At 48.6% G+C, this 24,665-nt stretch overlaps 1 protein-coding gene across 4 annotated transcripts; it reads right to left on the reverse strand.

The window, feature by feature from the left end:
* Nucleotides 1-452: 452 nt before the first annotated feature.
* Nucleotides 453-12,152, reverse strand: PIN4 (peptidylprolyl cis/trans isomerase, NIMA-interacting 4). Of its 4 annotated transcripts, XM_054039373.1 has the most exons (5): nucleotides 11,903-12,142; nucleotides 11,393-11,466; nucleotides 10,716-10,835; nucleotides 4,861-5,032; nucleotides 1,446-1,534 (listed from the first exon to the last, which is right to left on the reverse strand). In XM_054039373.1, the coding sequence occupies exons 1-4, from the start codon at nucleotides 11,940-11,942 to the stop codon at nucleotides 4,874-4,876; spliced, it is 393 nt and encodes a 130-aa protein (XP_053895348.1). In that variant the 5' UTR covers nucleotides 11,943-12,142; the 3' UTR covers nucleotides 1,446-1,534; nucleotides 4,861-4,873. The 4 variants fall into 4 exon arrangements, with proteins under 4 accessions (XP_053895350.1, XP_053895348.1, XP_053895349.1 ...); XM_054039375.1 differs by lacking the exon at nucleotides 4,861-5,032 and having other exon boundaries at nucleotides 453-1,534; nucleotides 11,903-12,152; XM_054039374.1 differs by lacking the exon at nucleotides 1,446-1,534 and having other exon boundaries at nucleotides 4,851-5,032; nucleotides 11,912-12,145.
* Nucleotides 12,153-24,665: the final 12,513 nt, after the last annotated feature.

Below are 24,665 nucleotides of genomic sequence, written 5' to 3' on the forward strand. Positions count from 1 at the left end.
GTTGTAAAACTAGGCAAATATCTAGATGAGTTGATGTACGCCCTGGAAGACCTGTGTACCTCCAGGGTATGTGTATCCCTGGTGGAGAACCACTGCTGTACAGCCCTGCTTCCTGCATGGCTGTGGTAAGTATAACCATCCTGGTTCTTACAGGTGCACAAATAGCTTGTCATAGCTACACAAATCAGTGGTAGAGCCAGCTAGCGGCTCAGTTAGTCCACTGTATCATAGTACCTGTGTGCTTATCTAACTCATCTCCCATATTAGATAATGTGACCCAAATTCTGCTCTGGGACATGTGGACAATTCCTGTGCCTTCAGTGGAAGTTAAGGGTGGGGGTTTGAGATCAAAATCTGGCCTGTGGTTGTGGGGGCAGGTGCTAGCTACCTCTCACTCATCCATGCTCTTCTGGCTTGAGATGGCTGTGTCTAGTCCATGCAATCCAAGATAATAGATTTAAAAATTTTATTAAGATGATAAAAAAAATGAACAGAGTTTGAGCATAGAAGTTTCTGGTTATCAGGGAATAACATACAGATTATCAAGGGTGCAAAGTTTGGTTTAACATCAGGTGGCATAAAGAATACATAATCTGCAATATCCCCGATTTGGGGTAAAATGTTGATGGGTCAAAGTACAGGCATTGAGATATGAGGATATGAAGTTCATAGAGTGGCTATGTTCGGGTGTGGTGTATAATGAGTGGATACGATGATGAGGATGGATTGACCCTCATTTGGTGAGATTTAATGTTCAGGGAGTTTATGGTTCCAGTTCATATGATCCAACGGAGAAGGTCTCTTGGTCCCTTTCTCGTAGTGGGAGAACAATGTCACTCTGGCTCATGCCTCCTGGTACTGTCGGTGGCCGGTGATGTGCTCGATGTAGATGTCCCTGGACCATCGGATGGTGTCTGAGACCATGAGGTGCCACATGAGCCGTGCGTAGCGTTGACCGATCCTGCAGGTCCGCAGCACGCACTCGTTGCAGGGCCCCAGGGCTCCGACAATCAGGGCGTCCATCTGCACCTCGTAGCCCTTCGCTCTCAGGGTATCAGCCAGGGGGGCGTACTTTTCCAGCTTATGAGCTCTGGCTTCGCAAAATGCCGGGGTCCTGTTCTCAAAGGAGACCATGACGTTGACGAGGATGAAGGACATAAATCCACACCGTGTAGAGGTCAAGCATAGGAGTTTATTACACGCAGCACTGGCGGAGTGTCACCTGGCTTATTAGGCTCAGAGACACTGTCAATCAATTGATTACAATAGAATATATAGATTTTCCATGGGCGGGGGAAAGTGACAGGGTAGGCAGTTCCACACCCCGGGGTAGGTTTTGCAGCAAGACAAGATAGCACATTAGCCAATGGTTAAAAGGTTACATAATGTCTCCACCCATGGTCTCAAGTTAGCAAGTTAATGTTTAATTAATACTTTGATAAAAGGTTATTAGTATAAAATATATATATGTTGAATTCTGATTTGGGGTCCATAGGAAAGGAGCAACTCCTTTGATTGTCCAACAGGTACATTCCTAGGGGTTAAAGCAAAGAAACAGTGAAAGGATATGGTAATACAGATTGTCTCCTTTATGTCTTAAGGCAGGGCATTGGTTCCTTGGAAGGGAGGTGGAAGGATGCCATATCTTATACTGACGTGCCAATTTTCATAAACTCAAGGTGGGATTTGTGGGAAGGCTGTTTTCCCTTCAGGAGAAACACAATAGGAACAGGGATCCTTTGTTCAATTTGAAACATTGGATGAAACATAATTATTCAGTTATTGCTTCAACATCTGGCATTTCTACTGACCAAGTATATCTTAGCAAAGGCAATGTTATCTTGTTTATTGTGCTTTTCTCTTAGCTAATCACTATTTGCTAGGCCTCTGGTCTCTTGACCAAACTCTGGACTTTGGGTCTGGAAAAGAGCTAGCACAATCCACATACCAGGTTGTTACATAAAATGCACAAGGACTTTAACCCTTCAAGGATGATCTTTTTTATGCCATCTAAGCACTGAGCAGGGCCCCTGTGCCCTGACAGCAATGAATTGCACTGTTCCACTCTGGTACTCTCCTACCACTCCAGGCCATCTCTGCCCAACTATGCTTGGTTTATTTCCTTTGTGCTAAGGAGTGAAGGGACATCAAGGGGCAATGCAGAGATGCCAGTGTGAGGAAAATGATGTCCCACATTGCAAAGGGTCACTTTCCCTTATTGTTATGGAGAAAGTTCATTGTGGCAGTGGGACACAGGAGTCAAGCACCATGTGGCAGAAGTACATTAACCAAACTTCTCTGCCTCCAATTGCCAAACTCTTCCATGGGCATCTGATGTGCTTCCATCACACCCCTACTCCAGTTGCCAAAACTGTTCTCTCTGCCCATCCTCTGTCCTTCCCATTCTTCAGTGGCTTTGCTCTAGTCACCTATTCTGCTGAGGGAATGGTGACAAGACAGTGATGCAGCAAGTGTTCCCCAGGTCCACTGCAGAACACTTAGCTGTAGATGGTTCTTCAACAGCTGAAAAATCTCTTGGAGTACCATTAATCAACAGCTACTATCTACCCTATTAGAACTAGTTCAAAGGCCAAACTAGATGCAAAGGGGGCCTTCCACAGCATTTCAGCACTATGTTCAGTTAAGCTTGGTTAACTAGAGTTGTATAGTTTTTACGTTAATTTGTGGTGTTACTCATTTCTGAACCACCTGTCTCACTGACAATGACCTTAGTGAGAAGTATTGTGGCCATACTACTTCACAACATTATTGATGTGAATAGCAAGGACTCTTAGGCATGTACACAGCTAGGCCTCCTAGCTTGAGCAATCAAGTGAAATATTTTGTAAACTCATCAGTGCGGAGGTGGGGCCCTGAGATTACTTCCCATCTGGAATGGGTCATACTGAATGCAAAAGGTGCTAACTTATTCTATTCTTAAGAACAGTGCTGGTGGTGGAATCTCAGGGGGTTGAATTCAGGGGAGGCCAGATTTCAATTCCCCCTGAGAAACCAATGTTGGGGAAGATAGACTGCCTGGGTCTAACATATTTTGCTATATGTAACCTTTGGAAAGGCAGTCTTCCCTCCTTTCACAGTTCCTGCTCATGTGGCTAAGCCCTTGCCTCCAGTAATGCACAAAGCCAAAGTGACCACTTTAAATATGCTTCTATTCTCAGCACCAACATCTACGTGGCTGGCTTCTCATTTGCACGTTGCGAAAGCAGCCGCCAACACACTAATAAAGTAATCCTATGTATTAGATTCAAGAGATAGGAAACAGATTACAAATGTGTTACAAGAGGGTTGCACATTTAATTGCTCCTGGAGGCTGAGCTCTAAGTGCATGCAGGTGTGGGGCGGAGGAGAGTGCGCTCTGGAGGGTCTGAAGGGGATTGGTGGGAGTTGAGGGAAAGGATATACAGCTTTACCTACATAAGCAATTAAGTGTGTGATGCTCTAGTTACTGCTGCCTGTGATGTATGTGGGCAGCAGCAGCAGAGGGTGCCAGAGCGCTTCCTCTGCCTGCAGTACCAAACAGGCACTCTGTGGACTTGACTTGAAATCAGGCTTTTTTGGTTTTCATCCAAATCAATAGGATTTTGCCTATTAATGCTTGGAATTGATCAGATGTGGTTTTCAAAAGTTATCACCTTATAGACAAATGCCATTAAACAGAATGTAGGGCCTCAGTTTAGCTGGCTAGTTAGTGATCATAGCAACACTGGCTCACAGACACTTCACCCAAAGGATGTTTAACACAAATCTCTCAAGCTGATCTATACTTGGGTATTTAGGGCACCTCTCACTGCAAACCATTTACAAAGCCAGTCCAGAATCCTCCTTTTCAGAATAAATCCAGAGCACTCCCCACTGGCAAGAGAAGCTCCAGTGATATGATGGGCTCCTTAAAGTCCAGTGCTTTTAGTTTTAATTTCTAAGAAGAGGGGATTCTCAGCAGGAATGCTGGGGTCATCATGTTCCCCTCTCTCTGTCCTGGAGAGAAATGGTTGGGAACCACAGGGAAGTGCTGAGACAGGGCTCCTTTTTAATTCTGTTTCCTGATGTATGCAAGGACTGTTGGTTTTGAGTTCTTGAGTTTAATACTTCCCCCTTTGCTGGAAAAGAAGGAAGCCAGTTTATATAATGGAGTGAGTGTGACTGTTTCTCCCTATGTTCATTAATTGCTCCCAGTGAAATCTCCTTCCAATCTGACTGCTTTGCATTGTGGTGCCTCTGATTTGCCAAATCCCTTGCATGGAAATGGAATGTGAAACTACTGCACAACTGTCATACAGCTGATAAATCCACTGTAGGGAAACCTTTACTACTTTAGACCATCTAGGTTTACAAACTGAGGCTGAATTAGACTTCTGGATTTTCCTGGATAAACTAGGCTGGTAAAATGGCTTTCTCCATGGACCCAAAGTTGCAACTGCAAGGAGATTTTTTCCATGGATTTTATATGAAGTCTACTAATACTATTCCAATAGGTCAACCCATCCACGTCAGCAGTCCAGGAAAAGCAAGGGCTACTCAACTGCTCCAGTTCTCATGAAGTAAGAATCTCACATGCCCCACACAACAAAGGAGATTTCAATAACTGCCTGAAGACATTACGTGGAAGTGCTTTGCTAGGTACTTCCAACTTCTTTCTGTTGGCTCCCACCCTGCCACATCTATAATCTGTAAACTGGGGTAAAATTGTACAAAAGAAATGGTGTGGACACCATCACCAAACATGCTGCATGCATGCACATACACACCTGAGTCCTATAGATCCCCAACCCTAACAACTCTCACAACAAATCTGCTGGGAAGTTCCTAATCAGTGAATAGAACAGTAAGTGTCAGCTTCACCCTTTTTTGTATTTTATTTTCTCCCTTCAATCATAATTATGTGGTATCCAAACTTCGTTTTGACAGGAGGGTCTGTGTACACTGGCTTATCCATACTGCTGACAGCCAAGGCGAATGCTGCTTCCTGGAAAGGTCCCACCATAGAACCTCTGGTCATCCAGCCCAAGTCTCCCTGAAAGAGAGCCAACAAAAATGGCCAGGTCTGAAAAACCCATTTCAAAACATGCCCAGAGCTGCATTGTGAGACAGAGTGGGTAACATTTCTATAAAGCAGAGAGAAAAATCCAACAAACAGGGTTTTTAAGAACAAATGACCTTTTTCCATTCAGTGCTTGGAACCTTAAACTTTGCAGCTGTCTACTACTGCACAGATGTGCGTGGAATGACAGTATCATCAGATACTATGGCAATGTGCGCAGTATAAAATCCTATATAAAACAGAGCATAAGAATGGCCAAACTGAGTCAGACCAATGGTCCATCTAGCCCAGCATCCTGTCTTCCAACAGTGGCCAATGTCAGATGCTTCAAAGGAAATGAACAGAACAGGGCAATTATCAACGATCCATCCCGTCATCCAGTCCCAGCATCAAAGTCTTAGGGACACCTACAGAATGGGTGCATCCCTGGCCATCTTGGCTAATAGCCACTGATGGACCTATGCTCCATGAACTTATCTAGTTATTTTTTTAAATTTAGTTATGGTCTTCACCACATCCCCTGGCAACAAGTGGCACAGGTTGACTGTGCAGTGTGTCAAGAAGTATTTCCTTTTGTTTTAAACCTGCTACCTGTTAATTTCATAGGGTGACCCTGCTTCTTAAGTGAAGGGGCATTTAATACTCCATACCATTTATGATTTTATAGGCCTTTATCATATCCCCCCCTTAATTATCTCTTTACTCCTGGGGGAATTCTGTGTCAAAGTATTAAAAATTCTACACCAAAGAAATTAAAATTCTGCACATTTTGTCAAAATAATGCAATATAATCATGCCAGTTTCAATTATTTTGGTGATTTATTTAAACTACAATACAATGGGTGGAGAATGGGAGTGGGGAGCACTGGAGGAAATCCCCAAACCCCCTTTGTCTGATAGTAATGTAGACAGGTTGACCCTTTATTTCTAGTTATTAATCAACAAATATATGCAGCCATATGGTCAGTGTTGCATCATAGGCAACTGAAGAGCAAGTGAGGACTGGGGGATGAAACTCACAATTTATATTGGCTACTGACCATCTCCAGGAAGGTAAGTACCAAACAGTTAATGGAGCACGTTTTGATAGGAATTTTTTTCAGTCCAAAAATTTAGACCAGTTCTAGTCACTAAAGCACCATAAGACTTTATAAGGCCATGCTGTCCTTTACACCACTCTGGCAATGTAAAGGAGCCTTAAAACTTTTACACCTGTTTTATACTCCTGGGGGAATTCACAAAGACATTGAGAACAATTCACTAAGCAGGCAGGCTGCTACATTCTGTTCTGCCCCATGCCCACCTCCTCAGAAACACCCCACAGCCAAAACTCTCCACAGTGAACGTGCCGCAATAGCGAGCAAGAGGGACAGTGTCTCTCTCCCTCTCACATGCATGACTGCCCAGCCTTCCGACCCCATCCCAGTGGTTATTTACGTCTCTACTGGCTGCTCTGGGCGCCCGAACCAACCTGCCTACGCTGCCAGGGAAGGGTACATGACCGCTCTTGTGGGCTTCCCTTTGTTTCCGCATCAGAAGTCATTTTTCTGCGGGGAAGCAAAGAAATCCGCAGGGAACATGAGTTCTGCACATGCGCAGCGTGCAGAATTCCCCCAGGAGTATCTCTTTTCCAAGCTGTACAGTCTATCTTTTTAATCTCTCTTCATATGAAAGCTGTTTCATACCCTTAATCATATTTGTTGTTTGGACCTTTTCCATTTCTAATTATCTTTTTTGAGATAGGGTGACCAGGATTGCATGCAGTATTCAAGGTGTAGGCGTACCATGGATTTATATTGTGGTATTATGATATTTACTATCTTATTATTTATCCCTTTCCTAAGGGGTCCTACATTGTTAGCTTTTTTGACTGCTGCTGCATATCAAGCGGATGTTTTCAGAAAACTATCCACGACTCCAAGATGTCTTCCTTGAGTAGTAACAGCTTATTTAACCCCACCAAAAACATTTCCTGAATCTTTGTTGTCTGTATTGTTAGAATACAGAGGGGCAGCCGTGTTAGTCTGTATCCACAAAAACAACGAGGAGTCCGGGTGGAATTCTTCAAGGGCCTCCTTCCCGTGGGGCCATATGATGAAGATGTCATCAATGTAGCATAAGCAGAGGAGGGATGCTAGGGGACAAGAACTGAGGAAGTTCTAAGTCAGCCATAAAAACATCTTGGGGACTCTCTTTCTGCCCCACCACCCCCACTCACATGATACATTTCTGTGGTGATCTGATGGTGATCTTTCACCATCTCCGACTCAAAGAATATTTTCAATACACCACTGAACAGAGCACTGACCTACAGGAACCGTCTTACCAACACTACAAGAAGAAGAATTCTGTGTGGACTTATCCTGGTGGTCAAAATGACAGACTGGACTTCTACATAGAGTGCTTCTGCAGATGTGCACAGGCTGAAATTGTAAACAAACAGCATTACTTGCCCCATAACCTCAGCTGTACAGAACGCAATCCACAGCCTCAGAAACATCTCTGACATTATAATCAAAGTGGATGACAAAGGAGGTGCTGTAGTCATCATGAACAGGTCGGATTATGAACAGGAGGCTGCCAGACAACTCTCCAAAACCACATTCTACAGGCCACTATCCTCCGATCCCACTGAGGAGTACCAAAAGAAACACCATCTGCTCAAGAAACTCCCTGCTACAGCATGGGAACAAATCTACACAAACACACCCCTAGAGCCCCAACCAGGGGTATTCTATCTACTACCCAAGATCCATAACCCTGGAAATCCTGGATGCCCCATCATCTCAGGCATTGGCACTCTTATCTGGATTATCTGGCTATTTGGACTCTCTCCTCAGACCCTACACTACCAGCACTCCTAGCTATCTTCGAGACACCACTGACTTCCTGAGGAAACTACAATGCATTGGTGATCTTCCTGAAAACACCATCCTGGCCACCATGGATGCAGAAGCTCTTTACACCAATATTCCACACAAGGATGGACTACAAGCTATCAGGAACAGTATCCCTGATGAGGCCACGGCACACCTGGTGGCTGAACTTTGTGACTTTGTTCTCACCCACAAACATTTCAGATTTGGGGACAACTTGTATCTTCAAGTCAGTGGCACTGCTATGGGTACCCACATGGCCCCACAGTATGCCAACATTCTTATGGTTGACTTAGAACAATGCTTCCTCAGCTCTAGTCCCCTAGCACCCCATCTCTACTTTTGCTACATTGATGACATCTTCATCATATGAATCCACGGGAAGGAGGCCCTTGAAAAATTCCACCAGGATTTCAACAATTTCCACCCCACCATCAACCTCAGCCTGGACCAGGCCACTCAAGAGATCTACTTCCTGGACACTACAGTGCAAATAAGTGATTGTCACATAAACACCACCCTATACCGGAAACCTACTGACCGCTATACTTACCTACATGCCTCCAGCTTCCATCCAGGACACATCACACAATCCATTGTCTACAGCCAAGCCCTAAGATACAACTGCATTTGCTCCAATTCCTCAGTCAGAGACAAAGACCTACAAGATCTCTATCAAGCATTCTTAAAACTACAATACCCACCTGGGGAAGTGAGGAAACAGATTGACAGAGCGAGACGGGTACCCAGAAGTCACCTACTACAGCACAGGCCCAACAAGGAAAATAAGAGAACACCACTGGCCATCATGTACAGCCCCCAGCTAAAACCTCTCCAGCGCATATCAACGATCTATTCTGGAAAACAATCCCCCACTCTCACAGGCCTTGGGAGGCAGGCCAATCCTCGCTTACAGATAGCCCCTCAACCTGAAGCAAATAACCAGTAACTACACACCACACCACACAAACACTAACCCAGGAACCAATTCCTGTAACAAACCCCGTAGCCTTCTCTGTCCCCATATCTACTCTAGCAACACCATCATAGGACCCAACCACACCAGCCACACAATCAGAAGCTCATTCACCTGCACATCTACTAATGTGATATATGCCATCATGTGTCAGCAATGCCCCTCTGCCATGTACATTGGCCAAACCGGACAGTCTCTACGTAAAAGGATAAATGGACACAAATCAGACATCAGGAATGGTAGAAAGCCAGTAGGAGAACACTTCAGTCTCCCTGGACACACAACAACAGATTTAAAAGTAGCCATTCAACAAAAAAAACTTCAAAAACAGACTTCAAAGAGAAACTGCTGAGCTACAATTCATTTGCAAACTTAACGCCATCAATTTGGACTTGAATAGGGATTGGAAATGGCTGGCTCACTACAAAAGCGGTTTTCCCTCTCTTAGTATTGACACCTCCTCATTAATTATTGGGAGTGGACAACATCCACCCTGACTAAATTGGCCTTCAACATTGGTTCTCCACTTGTACGGTAACTCCCTTCTCTTCATGTGCCAATATATATTTATTCCTGTATCTGTAATTTTCACTCCATGCATCTGAAAAGTGGGGTTTTTTTACCCACGAAAGCTTATGCCCAAATAAATGTTAGTCTTTAAGGTGCCACCGGACTCCTCATTGTTTTTGTGTATTGCTAGACATACTTGCTGACAGGTATTTTGAAATAAATTACTAAAATAATTGAAACTGGTGTGATTATATTGTGTTATTTTGACAAATAAAATATGCAGAATTTTAAAATGTGAGCAGAATTTTAATTTTTTTGGTGATGAATTCCCCTAGAAGTAAAGAGCTAGAGATAGTGTTCTGTCAAGGGGGTCTGGCTATGGATTGAGTTTCCTGAGAGGATCAGATTAATGTGAAGTCGAAGTACTTTGAGTGCATACTGTAACACCCTCCTCTGTGACAGAGCATTTCCCTGCAAAACTAGATTGATGGGGCAGGTGGAGAAATATGGCCCAGGCAAAGACTTATTTCAAGGAAGGGGAAAGAGCAGGAGATCCAAGAAGTCAATAAGAGACTTCTTCCGCCTTCCTCCGCAGCATGGGGCAGGGGTCGCTTGCTGGAGAATTCTCTGCAACTTGAAGTCTTTAAATCATGATTTGGGGACTTCAAACAGCTGAGTCAAGGGAGAGAATTATTCCAGGAGTGGGTGGGTCAGCTTTTGTGGCCTGCATCATGCGGGAGGTCAGACTAGATGATCATAATGGTCCCTTCTGACCTTAAAGTCTATGAGTCTATGAGACTTCCCAATGCAATCTCATTTATCTGCTAAGTGCTATGACACCACTGATAAGTACTAGGGAACTTGGTAGATTTCCCAGAGTCCCAGTCTCCTGCTAACGACTAGATGAGGGTGGCCAAACTTACTGACCCTCTTCAGAAGTTCAAGAGCTGGACGTGCCTGCTGGTGCTCAGGGCTTCAGCCCCAGCAGGCTCCTCCTGTAAGGCTGAAGCCCCAAGACCTCCCCCTGCCCCCCAGTAGGGCAGAAGCCTCTAGCCCCACAACTCTGCCACAGGCAGAAGCCCTGAGCTCCCCCTGCCCCAGTCTGGTAGGTGGAGAATGGAGGGAGTGGGTGGGGGTGGGGAGGCTTCGCAAGCCACACTTTAACTGTAAAAAAGCCACATGTGGCTCACGTGCCGCAGTGTGGCCACCTCTATACTAGCCAATAGTGCCTCCCGGACATCAGGTAGTCCACCTAAGAGCTGTCAGCACAAGCCTGACAATCAGTGATATGTACCCCTTGTCTGGCTTTATCTTCACTGTACTGTGAGGCTACTTCACTGAAGCGCACTCCAGACTTCAGCTTCTCCATGGCCTCCATGATTTTGCTGTGCTTTTCACATAGGATGTGTCTAACCTAGAATGCAAAAACAGAGGGAAGTTACATTTTGGGGGCTTGGCTCCCTACAAAACAGTCATTTTATTGCAGTTAACTGAATAGGTTCCCGTCAGCGTGTTTCTCAACACAGTAAAACTGAGTCCATTGGAGGGCTTCCCACCTCCAGCCCAGGACATTCCGTTCAATTGCTGTCCCAAACAGCAGCCAGAGCAGAGCGGGTGAGTCCTCTGCCCAGCATGCCTCCTGCTGCTGCAAGTGGCATACCAGCTTGGCAGTGGCCCAGTCCCAAGCATTGCACCCAGTCCCAGAGACAGACTGCACTTAGCAGCTGCCTCTGAGAGGCACCTTCATCCCTCTGGATCTTACTGAGCAGTCAAGGGTTGCTGCCATGTGGGCCGGAACACACCCCTCAACTCCAGAGCCAGACCAAACTCCAGCCCCTGGCTGGGGGCACACAAACTGTGGTATCCTTCATAGCTGGCCTTGTGCCACCTGTGCACACCAGGTGCTTGGCTGAAGGCTGCAGCTGGGAAGATGAGCCTATAGCCCTGCTACCCCTCCATGTCCACACTCACCTTCACAGAGCTGCCCCCACCCTTCAGGGCCGGGGCCTGCCTCTCAGCCCTGCCCCCGCCGCCAGCAGTTCCTCCTTAGAAACAAACCAGACCATCGTTAACAGGGCTTGGCTCCTGGGGTGGCACCATGGTTTGCCACAGACCAGGGCCAGCCTGGAGAGGACACAGACTGTCCTGGGCTGGGGGAATGGACTATGGTCACCCCATCAAGGCGACTGCCCATCTTCCTCTATCCCTCCCCTGACCCGGGCGCTACAGCCCGCCCGCCCACCCTTGCTCCGACCCGGGGCGCTACAACCCCCCCCCCCTTCCTCCAACCCGGGGCGCACCTCCCCCCTTCTCCGACCCAGGGCGCTACAGCCCGCCCACCCATCCATCTCCCCTTCCCCGACCCGGGGCACTACAGCCCGCCCATCCCCCCTTGCTCCGACCCGGGGCGCTACAGCCCGCCCGCGCACCCATCCCTCCCTCCTTCCCCGACCCAGGGCACTACAGCCCGCCTGCCCTCACCCTTCCCACTTTTGCCGCCGCTTTTCCCTTTGGGGGGCATCTTCTCAGCCAGGAGTCGCGCACGTGACGCCGCTGAGAGCTAGAGGGCCCCACTCAGGACCCAGCCGGCGGCCTAGCGCGGCGCACCCCGAGCCCGGGCTGTCCGCGCTAAATGCCTGGCGGGGACACGGCGGCTCGCCTCGTGGCCCGCTGGGAACGGCCGCTTGCCGGCTGGGAGCGCGGATCCCGGCACAGACTCCCCCGCCCTCAGCGCGGGGAGCGCCCGCGGAGGCCCCCGCCCGCTGCCCCCCATGGGACTCGACCCCGACCAGCGCCCTTCCCCGCTCTGCCCCCCCATGGGACTGGGCCCGGCCCCCCACAATGGGCTGTTGCAATGCCTGGATTGAAGTGGTTCAATGGCTCTCACTGCCCAACTGTACAGATTATCTGGGCAGGGTGATGAGACAATGAGAAGAAAATGTTTCCTGATCTCTTGTATGGCGTTGTATTGTATCCTGAGTCTGCGCCTTGCCAGTCCTCTAACGCCTGAGTGCCTCAACTCATTAGGAGGCTGTAGAGCACTTAACACACATCTAGGTGTTCTAGAAATAAAAACAATAAGCATGACTAGTGTGGTGTTTAGATGCTGCATGTGATTATTAGAACTGGGAGCACTGGCTGTTGGGAGTCTGAAAGGAGAGGAAGGAGGGGGGAGAAGTTGAGGCTGAGTGAGAGTTACAGAGGCTGCAACTGCAGCAGCTTGGTAAAGAGGTTTCCACTGTAAAAATAAAAGTCCTGTTGAAGTTTGTTAGTACCTTGCCTGGTTGATACAACAACTAACATTTTATAACAAGTGATTCCTTATATAATCATTCCTCTTCCTCACCTTGGGAGAACTGTATTTTGTCAAGCTTTACTTTTCAATAACTAAAAAAATAATCTTAAGCATTCACATTTTTATCACACTTACTACAAGGGCACCTTACAATCTCAGGGACATTCTTTATATTTACGTGCCTTTTTCCCTTCTTTACTTCCTTTTTTTTAAATTTAGAGACTTGTTTGCCATGTTGCAACATGTGTACCGCACCTGTAAAGGATGTGCTATTGGGTAAAATTATTGCCATGCTTTCACTATTGATATCTTGCTTTTAGGTGCTGCTGAGGGAAGGAGAGAAAGCAGCTATGTAACTATCTAGGTATGTAGTGGTGTATATAGGGGACTTTCAGTGAGTGGAATTTCTGCTCAGCTCACCTGACTCCTGAAATGGAGGCCTTATCTATCTATCTTCCCATGGACATTCCTGCTGATTTGTCCCTATCTCAGAACCCCACTCTGTGTCTGGTGGGTTATTTTTAGCGAGGCTGACCAGAACTGAAGGGAGTATTCCAGCTGAGGCCATTCCACTAGTGTACATGGAATGGCATTAGAACATTCTCAGTACTTTGTCCCATTATTTGATATAATATACCAACATTTTGTTTGCCTTTGTGACTGCTGGTGCGCGTTGAGCAGAATTCTGAACTGAACTGCCCACAGTGACTCCCAGCTCATTTCTCTGAATGGTCAGTCAATGTAGCTCTCAGAATCGTGGATGCATAGTTCAAATGATTCCTTCTGCCTTGCATCTGTTGCTATTGAACTTCATCTGCCAGCGCTTCCGATTCTCCTACCTTGGTTAGATCCTTCTGAAGTTCCTCTGAGTCTTCTCCAGTCTTGACTAATCTAAATAATTATGTCAACTGCAAATGTGGCCACCTCCCCATTCTCTCCTTTTCCCAGATCCCTGTTTCTGGGTGGCTCAGACTGACAATGAAATGCACATTCTCCTATTCCATACAGTTCCGATTTATCACACTAGAGCTGACTTTACACTACTCTTCACAACTCCAGAACCTTAGGACCCCAGTCTGAGCCTTTTGCCATGTTGAAAATCCATCATTTATTCATAGAATCATAGAATATTAGGATTGAAAGAGACCTCAGGAGGTCATCTAGTCCAATACCCAGCTCAAAGCAGGACCAACACTAACTAAATCATCCCAGCCAGGGCTTTGTCAAGCCGGGCCTTAAAAATCTCTAAGGATGGAGATTCCACCACCTATTCTTATTCTTTTGTTTCTTGGTCAATTTCTGACCCAGACAGAACTTTGCCTCTCACCCCAGATTGCTTAGTTTCCTTCATAGCTTCTTCTGAGGGACGTTGCTTCAGGCTTTTTGAAAACTCCAAGTGAATTATGTCAACTGGTTCTTCATCTACTCGTTTGTTGATAAAACCTCCACTAATCCAGTGGGAAGAGTGAAAATTGTAGCACAGTGGTCAGAAAATGCACAAACAAAAGTTGCTATAGCAATATTAACTCAGCCAGATTGTACCTAATGAAAACTGATTTACAGCATATATAGTATTCTAACCAATCATATAAAATGCTCCCTCTGCAGGAAGTGGTTGAGTTCCTGTTGCCTGGAAAAAAAACCCACCTTTACTTTTCCTGATTGTTCTATGTATGTATGTATTTTTTGAGTTGGGCAGCCTTGGAGTTGCACTGAGCTAGATGTTTGCACTTCTGTTTCTTGGAGTTTTAAAAGCCTGGGGGAAAAAAAAAAAGCTGCATTCCCAGCTATGACCCTGTGGAGTTGTGCAGTGAAAAGACAGCGCTAGGCTGATCTATCTGTACAGAGTAGGAGAACACATATTAGGGAAAGGGAAAAAACATTTTTAGTAGTTATTGGTTAGCGATTTCCCAGGAAAGACACAAATGAGAGGAAGCCTAAAGACTGATTGAATCTGAACCTCTGAATTGGTGTGAGGAAGGGACCCTGCTGTCTCCTAGAGCTGCCCCTCATGATCCTCTCTCCTCTTCCCTCCCATCCCAGCAGCGCCTCATAAAGTGCTTGATCATCTCCTCACCTCACTGAGATCAGCCTATGTCCCAGTTTTGCCCAGCTGGGTCTCTGAGACGTTCCCAATGTCCTTGGCCAGATGCTGATGGGCCAGGCTGGCTGCTGCTCCCAGCTCTGATCTCACTGTGGGAGCCCAGAGGGGCTGCTCTCAGAGACAACAGGGTCGTGTCCTCTGTTCACACCAATTCCCAGGCTCGGATTCAATGGGTCTTTACGTTTCCCCTGCTGTTGGGTCATTCATGGGAAAGGTGCTGCTGACTCTTGCACTTTTCCTCTCTGCTCCTACCCCTTGCTTTCTAGTCACCCTCTGCAGTGTCCCTGCATCTCCTCCCAGCAGATGTTTCCAGCTGCCACTGAACTCTCTGGTCTAGATGCCACTTATGGTTGTGCTGGCTAGGGGAATATCAGCCCAGTGATTAAATAGTCCCCTCCCCAGTATATCTGCTATCTTGAGCAACACATGAGAAGCGAGGGCTCTGTGTTGCCAAATGCCAGGACACTGGCGAGCAAGGAAGGGCAATTCCTGAGGTAAATGGAAAAACGCCCACTGGCTTAAATGGGGTCGGGACTTCAAAGAGCATCTCCATAGGAGTCAGTAGCTTCAGCTCAGGCTCCCAGTCATAGTTGAGCAGGTCTGATTCTGTCCAGCAGAGGGCAGCATGTACCTGCACACACCAGCCTCTTCAGCCACACTGCCTAGAACAGCGGTCCCGCAACGGTGGGGTGCGCTTCCCCTAAGCCGGGGGGGGGGGCAGAGGGACATTTTGGGGGCTCACAGGTGGGCTGGGCCAGCCCCCCCAAAGGGTGCGGAGGAAGATCCCCCTCACTCCACCCTGAGCCCAGCTCTGCCCTTATTCCTCTCCGCCCCCAGGCCAGTTACTCCCTCATCCCCAGTTCAGCCCCCAGCTCCAGCTCCTCTGCTGAGCCAACTATGCAGTAATGAGGGGTGGGGGGTGGTTTGTGGACAGATTCCATTACTGGACCAACAGGAAAAGTTTGGGCACCACTGCCCGAGAAGCACGGTGGCTCGTACTCCCTGCCCCTGGAGCCCCAGCTTGCTGCCGACAGTATGTGGCTAACCACTGGAAGCTCAAGGGTGGCGCAGGGGAGAATCTGCCACAGGGTCACTGCTTACTCTGGGTCTCCCAGGAGGCAGCCAGTTCAGTGCACTTGGGGGCTGCTCTTGCCCATCAGAGGTGATGGAAGTCTCTCCCAGTGGCAGCGGTGCTGCTCCCCCCAGGCAGTGCATGGGATGGGTTCCTAACCCAGCAGGCCTGGCCTCCACAGACATAGCTCTGTCCTGCCCCAGGCCATACCAGCATGCCCAGGACCTACCCCGTGTGGGCCATTATAGATGCGTAATCAGATTGGACTCCTATGATGTGTCAGGTGCATGCAGGGCCGCCGAGAGCGGGTTCGGGCCCCGGTGAAAAATTTTTTTCGGGCCCCCCAGCAAGGGCGGACTGGCCGGGCCCCATTCCGGACTGCCAGGCCCCGGTAATTTGTAGGCCCTGGGTGCATGCAGGATGCCTAACTTGGCTACTGACTCACTAAGGCTGTGTGTACATAGCAATGTAAGCCTAAGGTTAGTGGGACTTGGGTCAGCTGACCCATGTCAGGGAATCCTGGGCTGGAGTGTCTACACTGGCTTTTAACCCTAGATTAAGAATTTCCTGACCCATGCTTGAACCTAGGGTCTGGCAGCCACACTGCAGTGCACATACCCCGGGCAAAGTAACCATATCCCAGCATGCCTAGTGCTCACCCCTCCCCCCATTGACACTCTAGGCCTAGGAATGTGGCGCACTGTGGGAAAACTCTACTGTCTATGTTCATGGGCCAGCTGGGCCACTATTCCCACCAAATGCCATTGAAATAAATGGTGTTATGAGCTGGGGGGGGGCGGGGGAGAAGATGGCTCATTTTTGGCAGGAGGGCAGTGCTGGGGGGAGGAGGGGAGTGGGTCTTGAGTGCCATGTAGTGTACGACAGAATGACATGATGGAAAATAAATGTATGGTTGGGGGTGGGGTGGAGGGGGGCACAATGGCTTTACAAAATGGCTCAAGCTTATCGGTTTGCACTGAAACCCTGGAGGCTCTGAGTGTGCGTGTGCCAACCACAGCTCACCCCCACTGCAGAGGAATGCCCCAAGTGGGACATACACTGCATCAGAAACACCGCATCTGACTAATGTCCTGTAGCCTGGCCCAGCTGGACATTGGTGCAGAAGCAGCCCCTAGTGTGCCTTCTGACTCCCACTTTACTGACAAGTCTCCTGAAGCAGCAACATGGTTGACCCATGGGTCTGCCTAATAATCAAGGTCTTCAGTGCTTGGCACTCCCCCCCGGGAGCCCCAGAACTAGCTACTTCCTTCCTGCTCCACTCTGCCCAGGATGTGTGGCCCCAGCCCACATGACACAGCTGGGGGATCGCTGCACTCCTTCTAAAGATCCCGTCCCTTAAACACACACCCAGCCTGGCTGCTGCCAGCTGCGGAGTGGTGAAGTGCACCCCCAAGGATTGGGGTGCAGTGTGCTCCAGCACCTCTGCCCCACTCTCTTATCCCTGCCCCCACTGCACCCCAGGAGGTTGCAAGGAAGTTTTGGGGCTAGCGCCTGGCAACTTTGATCTCTGCTCCAGGCAAACTCCAGGCAACAGCAAGTTGGAGCAGGAAGGGAGAGCAGGCTCAGCCAGGCAGCAATGGCACTTTTGGCCGCTGCGTTGGCTGCCTGCAGTGCACTCTGCCCCCAGGAGCTGTGCGATACATCCGGACGACACCCGGGATCTGAGTCAAGCCAGGGCTGTGCGCACAGGAAAGCACTAGGGCTCAGACCCTAGGTCCCAGCTTAACTCAGGCTCAGTCCCTCCAGCCCTACAGGGACCTGGGACCGAGGCCTAGGTTAGCACAATTACAGCCCAGATGCAAGGGGGGATTTGCCTTGAGCTCAGGCTCAGAACTGGGCTTACCTGGCTGTGCAGACATACCCTAAGTGGTCTTGGCCAAGCTGCTTTACCTCGCTGGATCTGTTTCTCCATCTGTAAAATGGAGCTAATGACACCAGCTTTGGAAAGCTCTGTGAGGTCTTTTGGCTGGACAGTGCTAGCTAAGTGCACACTATAACTGCTTTTACACACACACACACACACACACACACACACACACACACACACACCATAGTTTACACTTCACACAAGTGCACCTGACAAGGCTTGGGATAGGAACTGTGTAGTCAATAGGGTTTTAATATTTCCACTGTGTTTAAAATGTCTGAACCCCCTCTACCCTGCCCTCTCAGAGCTCGACTCTAGGACCTTTGCATGCAAGGGCTCTGAGGAAGAAAAGCACACACACAGCCAGTGGATCTGACAGTTATTGGAGTTTACCAAGCTTGCAATAGTTAAAAAGTACAACATTCAGAAATATAAAAATGTGGTTTCCCCATCTCTGAGGGCTGTCGGGGGCAGGGATTGGGCTGACATTGCAAAAGAGGCCACTTACGCGGGGGGTGGGGAGAAGAGGAGAGGAGAGGGGAGGAAATGTTTGCATAACACACAAAAATAGTTCACATTCTTTCATCTCGCCCATGGCTGGCCCACTTAGGACAAACAAGTCCTATATATCTATAGGGCTTACTTCAGTCTTTGCTGCACAGAACCAGTCTGAGAATTTCATCTTAAGTTCAGTTGGGTGGTACATAAGGAAACCCATCCCTAGCAATCCAATTAATTCCCTGTAGTGCTCCAGATCTGCAGAGTGACAGTTCTATCCTAGGTGCAGGTGTTGAACTTGGCAAAACAAGAGCCGCGTTCTCTGTTAAAGCATTGTGTGGGGGATGCCCTGGCCCCACTGAAGTCTAGGGCAGACCTCCTAGTGACTTCACAAGAGCCAGGATTTCACCCACAGGTTTTTAAGGCTGGGATGTGGTGATTCAAACTTTTATTTTTTTGTTTTAAAAAAAGTGAGTTTTTGATAGTGAAGAAAATCAAGGGAAGATTCTTTTTCTGAAGCAGCTATTTTCATTAGAATCGCTTTGCAAAGTCCCTTTCTTGCAGGACATTTACAATCCAAGTGCTAAAAATCACACCTCAGTCACGTCATACAAAGCCATTGCTAACTGCTGTGTGTAGCATCTTTTTCCTGAGCAATCGTGTGCAATACTTTACATGGTTATTGGCATTTTTTCTTGGACATAAATTCCAGCAGTAGCTTCTCTTTAACTTTATGCAACTAAACATGTTATTTGTTAAGCATTCAGATTTTACCCTGCAATATGCAACACTTCCCTAAGGACATGTTGCTTCTACTAAGGCTTACGTTTCTGCCTGGCCAAAAGCCAATTGAGGAATAAATGTCTATGGAAATGCTGAGGCATCTATGAAGCTCATTGTATAACAACTTTGCACAAACTGTTCGAGTTGTTCAAGGACTGGAACCCAGGTGGTGCTGGTTTTCGCAGCCACAAATCCAGGTACTGGAACCGAGCAGGAATATCAGATGACCTCAGACTACATTCTAATTGGTCAACAGCATGTTAATAGGGCGAAGGAATCATTCTTCATTTGTTCCACTGACCGAGTGAGGGGACGCTGGCAGCAGACGGGCTATGGCACATTCCCAGGTGGGTAGCAGTTCCAAGAGAAATCTGGGTTCTCATCTCACCTGTTCTTCCTACGCCAGACACCATTTCGGAGGTCCTGTTTGGGCAAAACCAAAATAAAATTGGGGCCTTAATTGGGGGCAGACATGGGCCTCAGCAGGATGCTGATCTGCTGCCAAAATCCTGCAAAATGCCACAGTTCAGTGCATGAAATTGAAATGAAGAGCAGCGATTCTAAACTCTGCCCTGGAGGAGCCATCTGGCAAATCTAACAGGAAGCTCCAGTGCTGTGTCTTTTGCCTTCCTTTTAAGGTGGAGATATTAGGCATAGACCAATTGCTGGGCCACATTTCAAGCCCCAACCCATGATGCTTGGACCCAGTCAACACAAATGAGACCAGGTAAATAAGCTAGCTCCTTGGCACTGGAGTCAGCAACCATGTGAACAGCAGGAGCCCATGCCATGGTGACAGACCCAGCTGACTGATGTGTGTGTAGTGACTCTTCGCCTGCCTTCTCAACATGGCTGTGATTACATGTGGCACTTTATAACCTTGAGGCAGGTGCGCTTATTCAACAGAGCACAGTGATTGGCTTGCCTCGCTTCATGTGACGTAAGCAACTTTGTGAGTCACATTCCATGTCTCAGATACACAGGGGACAGAGATGGGAAAGTCCTTCTGGGCCACTGAATCCATCTCCAGGAACATGTGGGATGTGAACTCCAGAGAGAGGAGGTCTGCGATGGGAGACAGATACTACCATGCAGCTGGGAGAATCTTCAGCCTCAGCGGCATCTGAAGTCTTTCTACTGGAGACAGCAGGTTGAAGACTATTGGTGGCAGAGGCAGAAGAAACAACAGTGAAGCTTAGAAATTTTTATGATCTATTTTTCCTGAGTTTCTCAGTCTGGATGTTAATTACAGGCTGAAATTCTGCAATTCCATGACAATGGAAGGAATAACATGTAATTAAAGAGAACAGAACTGGCAGCATGAAGAGCTGAGCCTCCTTTAGAGCAAAGTACAAAGTCATCTTGGTAAAAATGGGCCAGCAATGCTTCCCCTGGGATAAAGACAGAGCGAAGTGTAAACACAAGAAAGCCTGGTGCTTCTCCAGCAGGACTTCCCTGCTGAGGGAGAAGAGCCGGCTCTCTGCTCTGGGTGAGCTGCGTTCCCAGGAAAGCAGTGGAGGTTCTAGGACAGGGTCTAAGAGTATAATTTTGCTCTACAGACTGGTCCCCCAAAGATAACTGTCTAGTGCTGCTTCAGTCAAATCAGAGTGGGGAGGAAACTGTCCAACACCAAATGCAAGACACCCAGGTTTTGTCAGGTCTCATCTGGAACAGGGGCACCCCCCCACACTCTTCCCGGAATCCAGTTCAGGTTCTGCTACAGCCACTCACGTGGGTTATTCCCTTCCCCAGAATGATGGGTTAGGCACCAATCCTCTGTCTGCACCCCCAGGGCTCAGAACCAGCCGCAGGCGTAGGCCATGTGAGTGCCCGCCAGGAGCACTGCAAAGATGGACACCATCACCATGCTGTGTGGACCCCTCAGCTTGCAGGGGACTGGAACTTGTAAGATGCAGTGGGGCTGTTGCTGGGGATTGGAGCTCAGAACTCTTGCCAGTGCTGGATTCAGCAGCCTATTCACCTGAGAGTGGCAGTGAAAACTGAGCCTGATCACAGCCCCACCCCCATGTCATCTTCCCAGGCTGCAGGAACCCACCTGTTGCTAAGGACACATGGCCCTGCCATTTTCACAGCCTGACTCCCCCACTTCCTCCCTGCTGAATGGGCACAATCCCAGCTCCCCCTGCACTGAGTTTGGAGCCTGTTTTCCTGACAGAGCCGCAGGGGCCTGATTCTCCTCACACAGCCACCAGGCTAGCACAGTCAGCTGAGTACAATCCATTAGAGAGAGAACAGAAACAGGCCCATTGTGTCAATCATGTACCACACCCTGTGCCAGAGAGGGACTGTTCATTCATTTCAACACAGGAGCCTGTGACACCAGCTTGGTTGCTTTTCCAGAGACATACCACATCACCAGAGCTCAGTTCAGGGCAGCTGCTGTGCTGGTGACAGGAGCAGCACCTTGCATGGTCAGGTACAGCAAGGAGAGGTAGCAACCGGTGACTGGTGAGCCAGGAAACCCTTCAGCATGAAATCTCCCAGCAGGGCTTTTAGCATCATGTTACAATCCATAGTTGTTCATGGACTGAGGGCTGCCATAAAGCTAACGCCCATGCTCACTGCAGAGTGTCCATGGAGCGTCCACTCCACAGGGCCTTGCCCATGGTGCATGCTATGAAGATGGAAACATCTGCTATCCCCTGGGCTGGCTGATAGGTGAGTAGCCTAAGAACTCATGGAAAGGGCACGATTCTGAACAGATCCTGAGGGAAGTGGGTCGAATGATTCATTGTGAATTTAGCCTTTTACCGGTTCACAAGCGGTTCCTGGGTTTCTGGCCTTCACAAATATTTGCTGATTAGTTTGGACCAAAGATTTCCAGCTGGGTTGTGAGCTCTTTACTGTGACTGGCCACTAGCTGTTATTCGTGGGGTGTGACTGGTCCTTGAAGTCACATGGCATCATTTTGACTCTGATTGGATACCTGAAACTTAAAACAGAAGAACAGCACCCACCACCTAACGTGTCCTTCACCTGCATGACTATCCAGACAAACCCCCCACCTGTGCCAAAATGCATGGTGCCACCAGGACTGGTGTCTTCCCGCATACCCCACTGGAATCCAAATCTTCACCAGCTGGCAATAATGGCCCCACAAACCCAGCATTTTTGTCTGTGAAAATATCACAGCTCTTTGCATTATACAGCCAGCTCTGGTTCTAAGTGCCAGTGCTCCTGCTGGAATCAGCGTGACAAGATCAGGACCTTGAGTCACTGATCTGCTGCAGGGTCCTCCTTGTACCATCACATTCCAAAGGGAAGGCCACTCATGGTAGGGCATCCCTCTCGGATACCCCGCACCTGTTTTGCCTCAGCCGGTCCTGGATGAGGTGGGGGAGCTGCTGGACATGTGCTCACTTGCTGCGATGAGTTCCTTTCACCACGTGCAAAGGGTCATACACAACAGCACATTGGTATTTAGAAAAATACAGAAGGAAGCAAACTCCAGTCCCCCCCCCCAAAATCCTCCATTAAATGTCAAGTTCTTGTCCACCCGTTAGTCATCAGACAGCAACTACTAACTACCCTGTGTCCCTCAAGTCACGGTTTGATCATTAGGGATCAGGTAGATGTGTATGGGCCATGCAAGGTTCTTATTGGTGCCTCACACTCTGGGGGCTTCCAGCTGAAATGTCCTGTCCTCCAGGGATCGTGTGTGATGCAAGCTCTGAGCCAATGGACGTTTGGCCCTGAAGTCAAGCAAGGAAATGTTTAGATAGAGAACCCCTGGATTTCAGTGGAGACCCTGCAAACTGGGACAGGTAAATGAGCAAGGCAAGTCTTGCTGCTACCAGTTTGCCTAGCAGGGGTTGGGAACCCCCTGGTCAAGCCAGTTATTCATGCTGTGGTTTGCGCCCCACAGTTTGTGAGACCCACTTTCAAACACTGTGTCTATGTTTTGTCTAGAGCAGGGCCTGAGAGGCCAGGGCCACCTCAGGGGTCTGGGCCTGGTGAATCTGGACTTTGCTTTTGAGCAGGTCTCTAGTTTTCCCCTTTGGTGAATGCTGGACTCTGAATGGGGATGTTTGTAATGTGACTGTCTGCCTGCCTTCCCCCACCCGCAGCTGGCCCACACTGTGCTGTGTGTGGATTGTGGATGGTGTCTTTGTGGGTACATCTACACTGGAGCTGGAGAGGGAATTTCTAGCTCAGGCAGCCAGACCTGCGCTAGCTGGAATCGAGCAGGCACGCTAAAAATAGTGGTGTAGCCATAGCACCGGGCCTGGCAGGAGGGGCCAGCTATTTTGAGTGCACTGCCATCTGAACCCTAGGCCGGGCTTCAGTGCCTGGCCCCCACTTGACACTGCGGCTACACATAGGCACTAATTTGGTCACTAACACCTCCTGACGTGCCCGGGGCCTGGCTGTGGGGAGCTCCTGGCAGTAGGTTTTAGGATTTACAGTACAATTGGCTAACCTGGCTAGGTTTTGGGGGTTTAATTCTTAGAAATGGAAGGAGAGATTCCAAAGAAAAGCCTGGATAGGGTCAAAGCCTGGAGCACTTCCCATCCCATTAGCACAGCTGTAATGCGCCTGTTAGGACTGTCTCCCCCATGTTGCTGGGGCTGCTAGTGGGAAGGTGCCAGGCACGGACATTGCACACAACATAGACATGAAAGTTACTGCTGTGACTCCGTCCTCTCCAGAGCTGCAGTGCAGGGACAGCACAAGGCGCGTGCACGGCCCTCCTCGTGGGAATTGAACCAACAATAGGTTTGCACAAGCGCCCCTGAAATGCTGGGCTGAGCTGGCTGAGTGTGGGGATCCCTGGAACTGGCTCTCTGGTTTGCGAGCCCTGAGCCCTATTCTAGGAGCTGGTTTGTTGCTTGTGACAATGCCCAAACCGGAGGTCACTCCTAGGCTACCTAACTTGGCTTGACCTCGTTTGTGAGACTGGGCACATGGCAGTGTTTTTGGATGACAAACTATTTAAGCAGGCGACTCAGGAATCACACCATTTGCAGGGTGAATAAACCTTGGTGCTTCAATCTCTGGGACATTGTATCCGTGAGGCATTTCCCGAATGCCTGGCCATTGCCAAATGCCTACCAACAACGCCCCCCTTGTGACAGCTTTGCTTACACAAACAGCAGCCTTGAAATTACCAGGCAGAGTTGTGCTGCACCAGAATAAATAACCCTATCACAGCAGGTCAGCTCTGACTTCGTTGCCCCACTGATTTCCCGTTCCTCACAAGTCTGGCCTGCGCGCAGTCACAGGAAAGTGCGTGGATCTCAGCAGAATCCTGGCTCCCACTACATTCACCTGCCTTGTTTTTAGTTATTACACCTCTACCCCGATATAACGCTGTTCTCAGGAGCCAAAAAATCTTACCGCGTTATAGGTGAAACTGCGTTATATCAAACTTGCTTTGATCCACCAGAGTGTGCAGCCCCCCCCCCGGAGTGCTCCTTTACCACGTTATATCCGAATTTGTGTTATATCGGGGTAGAGGTGTACTTGACCTAGCTGTGATGTTTAGTTCAGTGGCAGTAGGGTTACCATATTTCAGCAAGCAAAAAAGAGGACGGGAGGAGCCCCGCCCCTGTCCTGCCCTAGCCCCGCCCCTGCCCCTCCCAC

Source organism: Malaclemys terrapin, chromosome 9, assembly GCF_027887155.1.
Source record: "Malaclemys terrapin pileata isolate rMalTer1 chromosome 9, rMalTer1.hap1, whole genome shotgun sequence".
Taxonomy (NCBI): Eukaryota; Metazoa; Chordata; order Testudines; family Emydidae; genus Malaclemys; species Malaclemys terrapin.

Bases quoted from the DNA above. Each gene is read 5' to 3' on its own strand.
- PIN4 (XM_054039373.1), bottom strand. From the start codon at position 11,942: ATGCCCCCCAAAGGGAAAAGCGGCGGCAAAAGTGGGAAGG. The intron at 11,467-11,902 runs GTGAGGGCAGGC...TTTGTTTCTAAG, and splicing joins CGGCGGCAAAAGTGGGAAGG to GAGGAACTGCTGGCGGCGGG. The intron at 10,836-11,392 runs GTGAGTGTGGAC...TTTGCATTCTAG, and splicing joins GTGGGGGCAGCTCTGTGAAG to GTTAGACACATCCTATGTGA.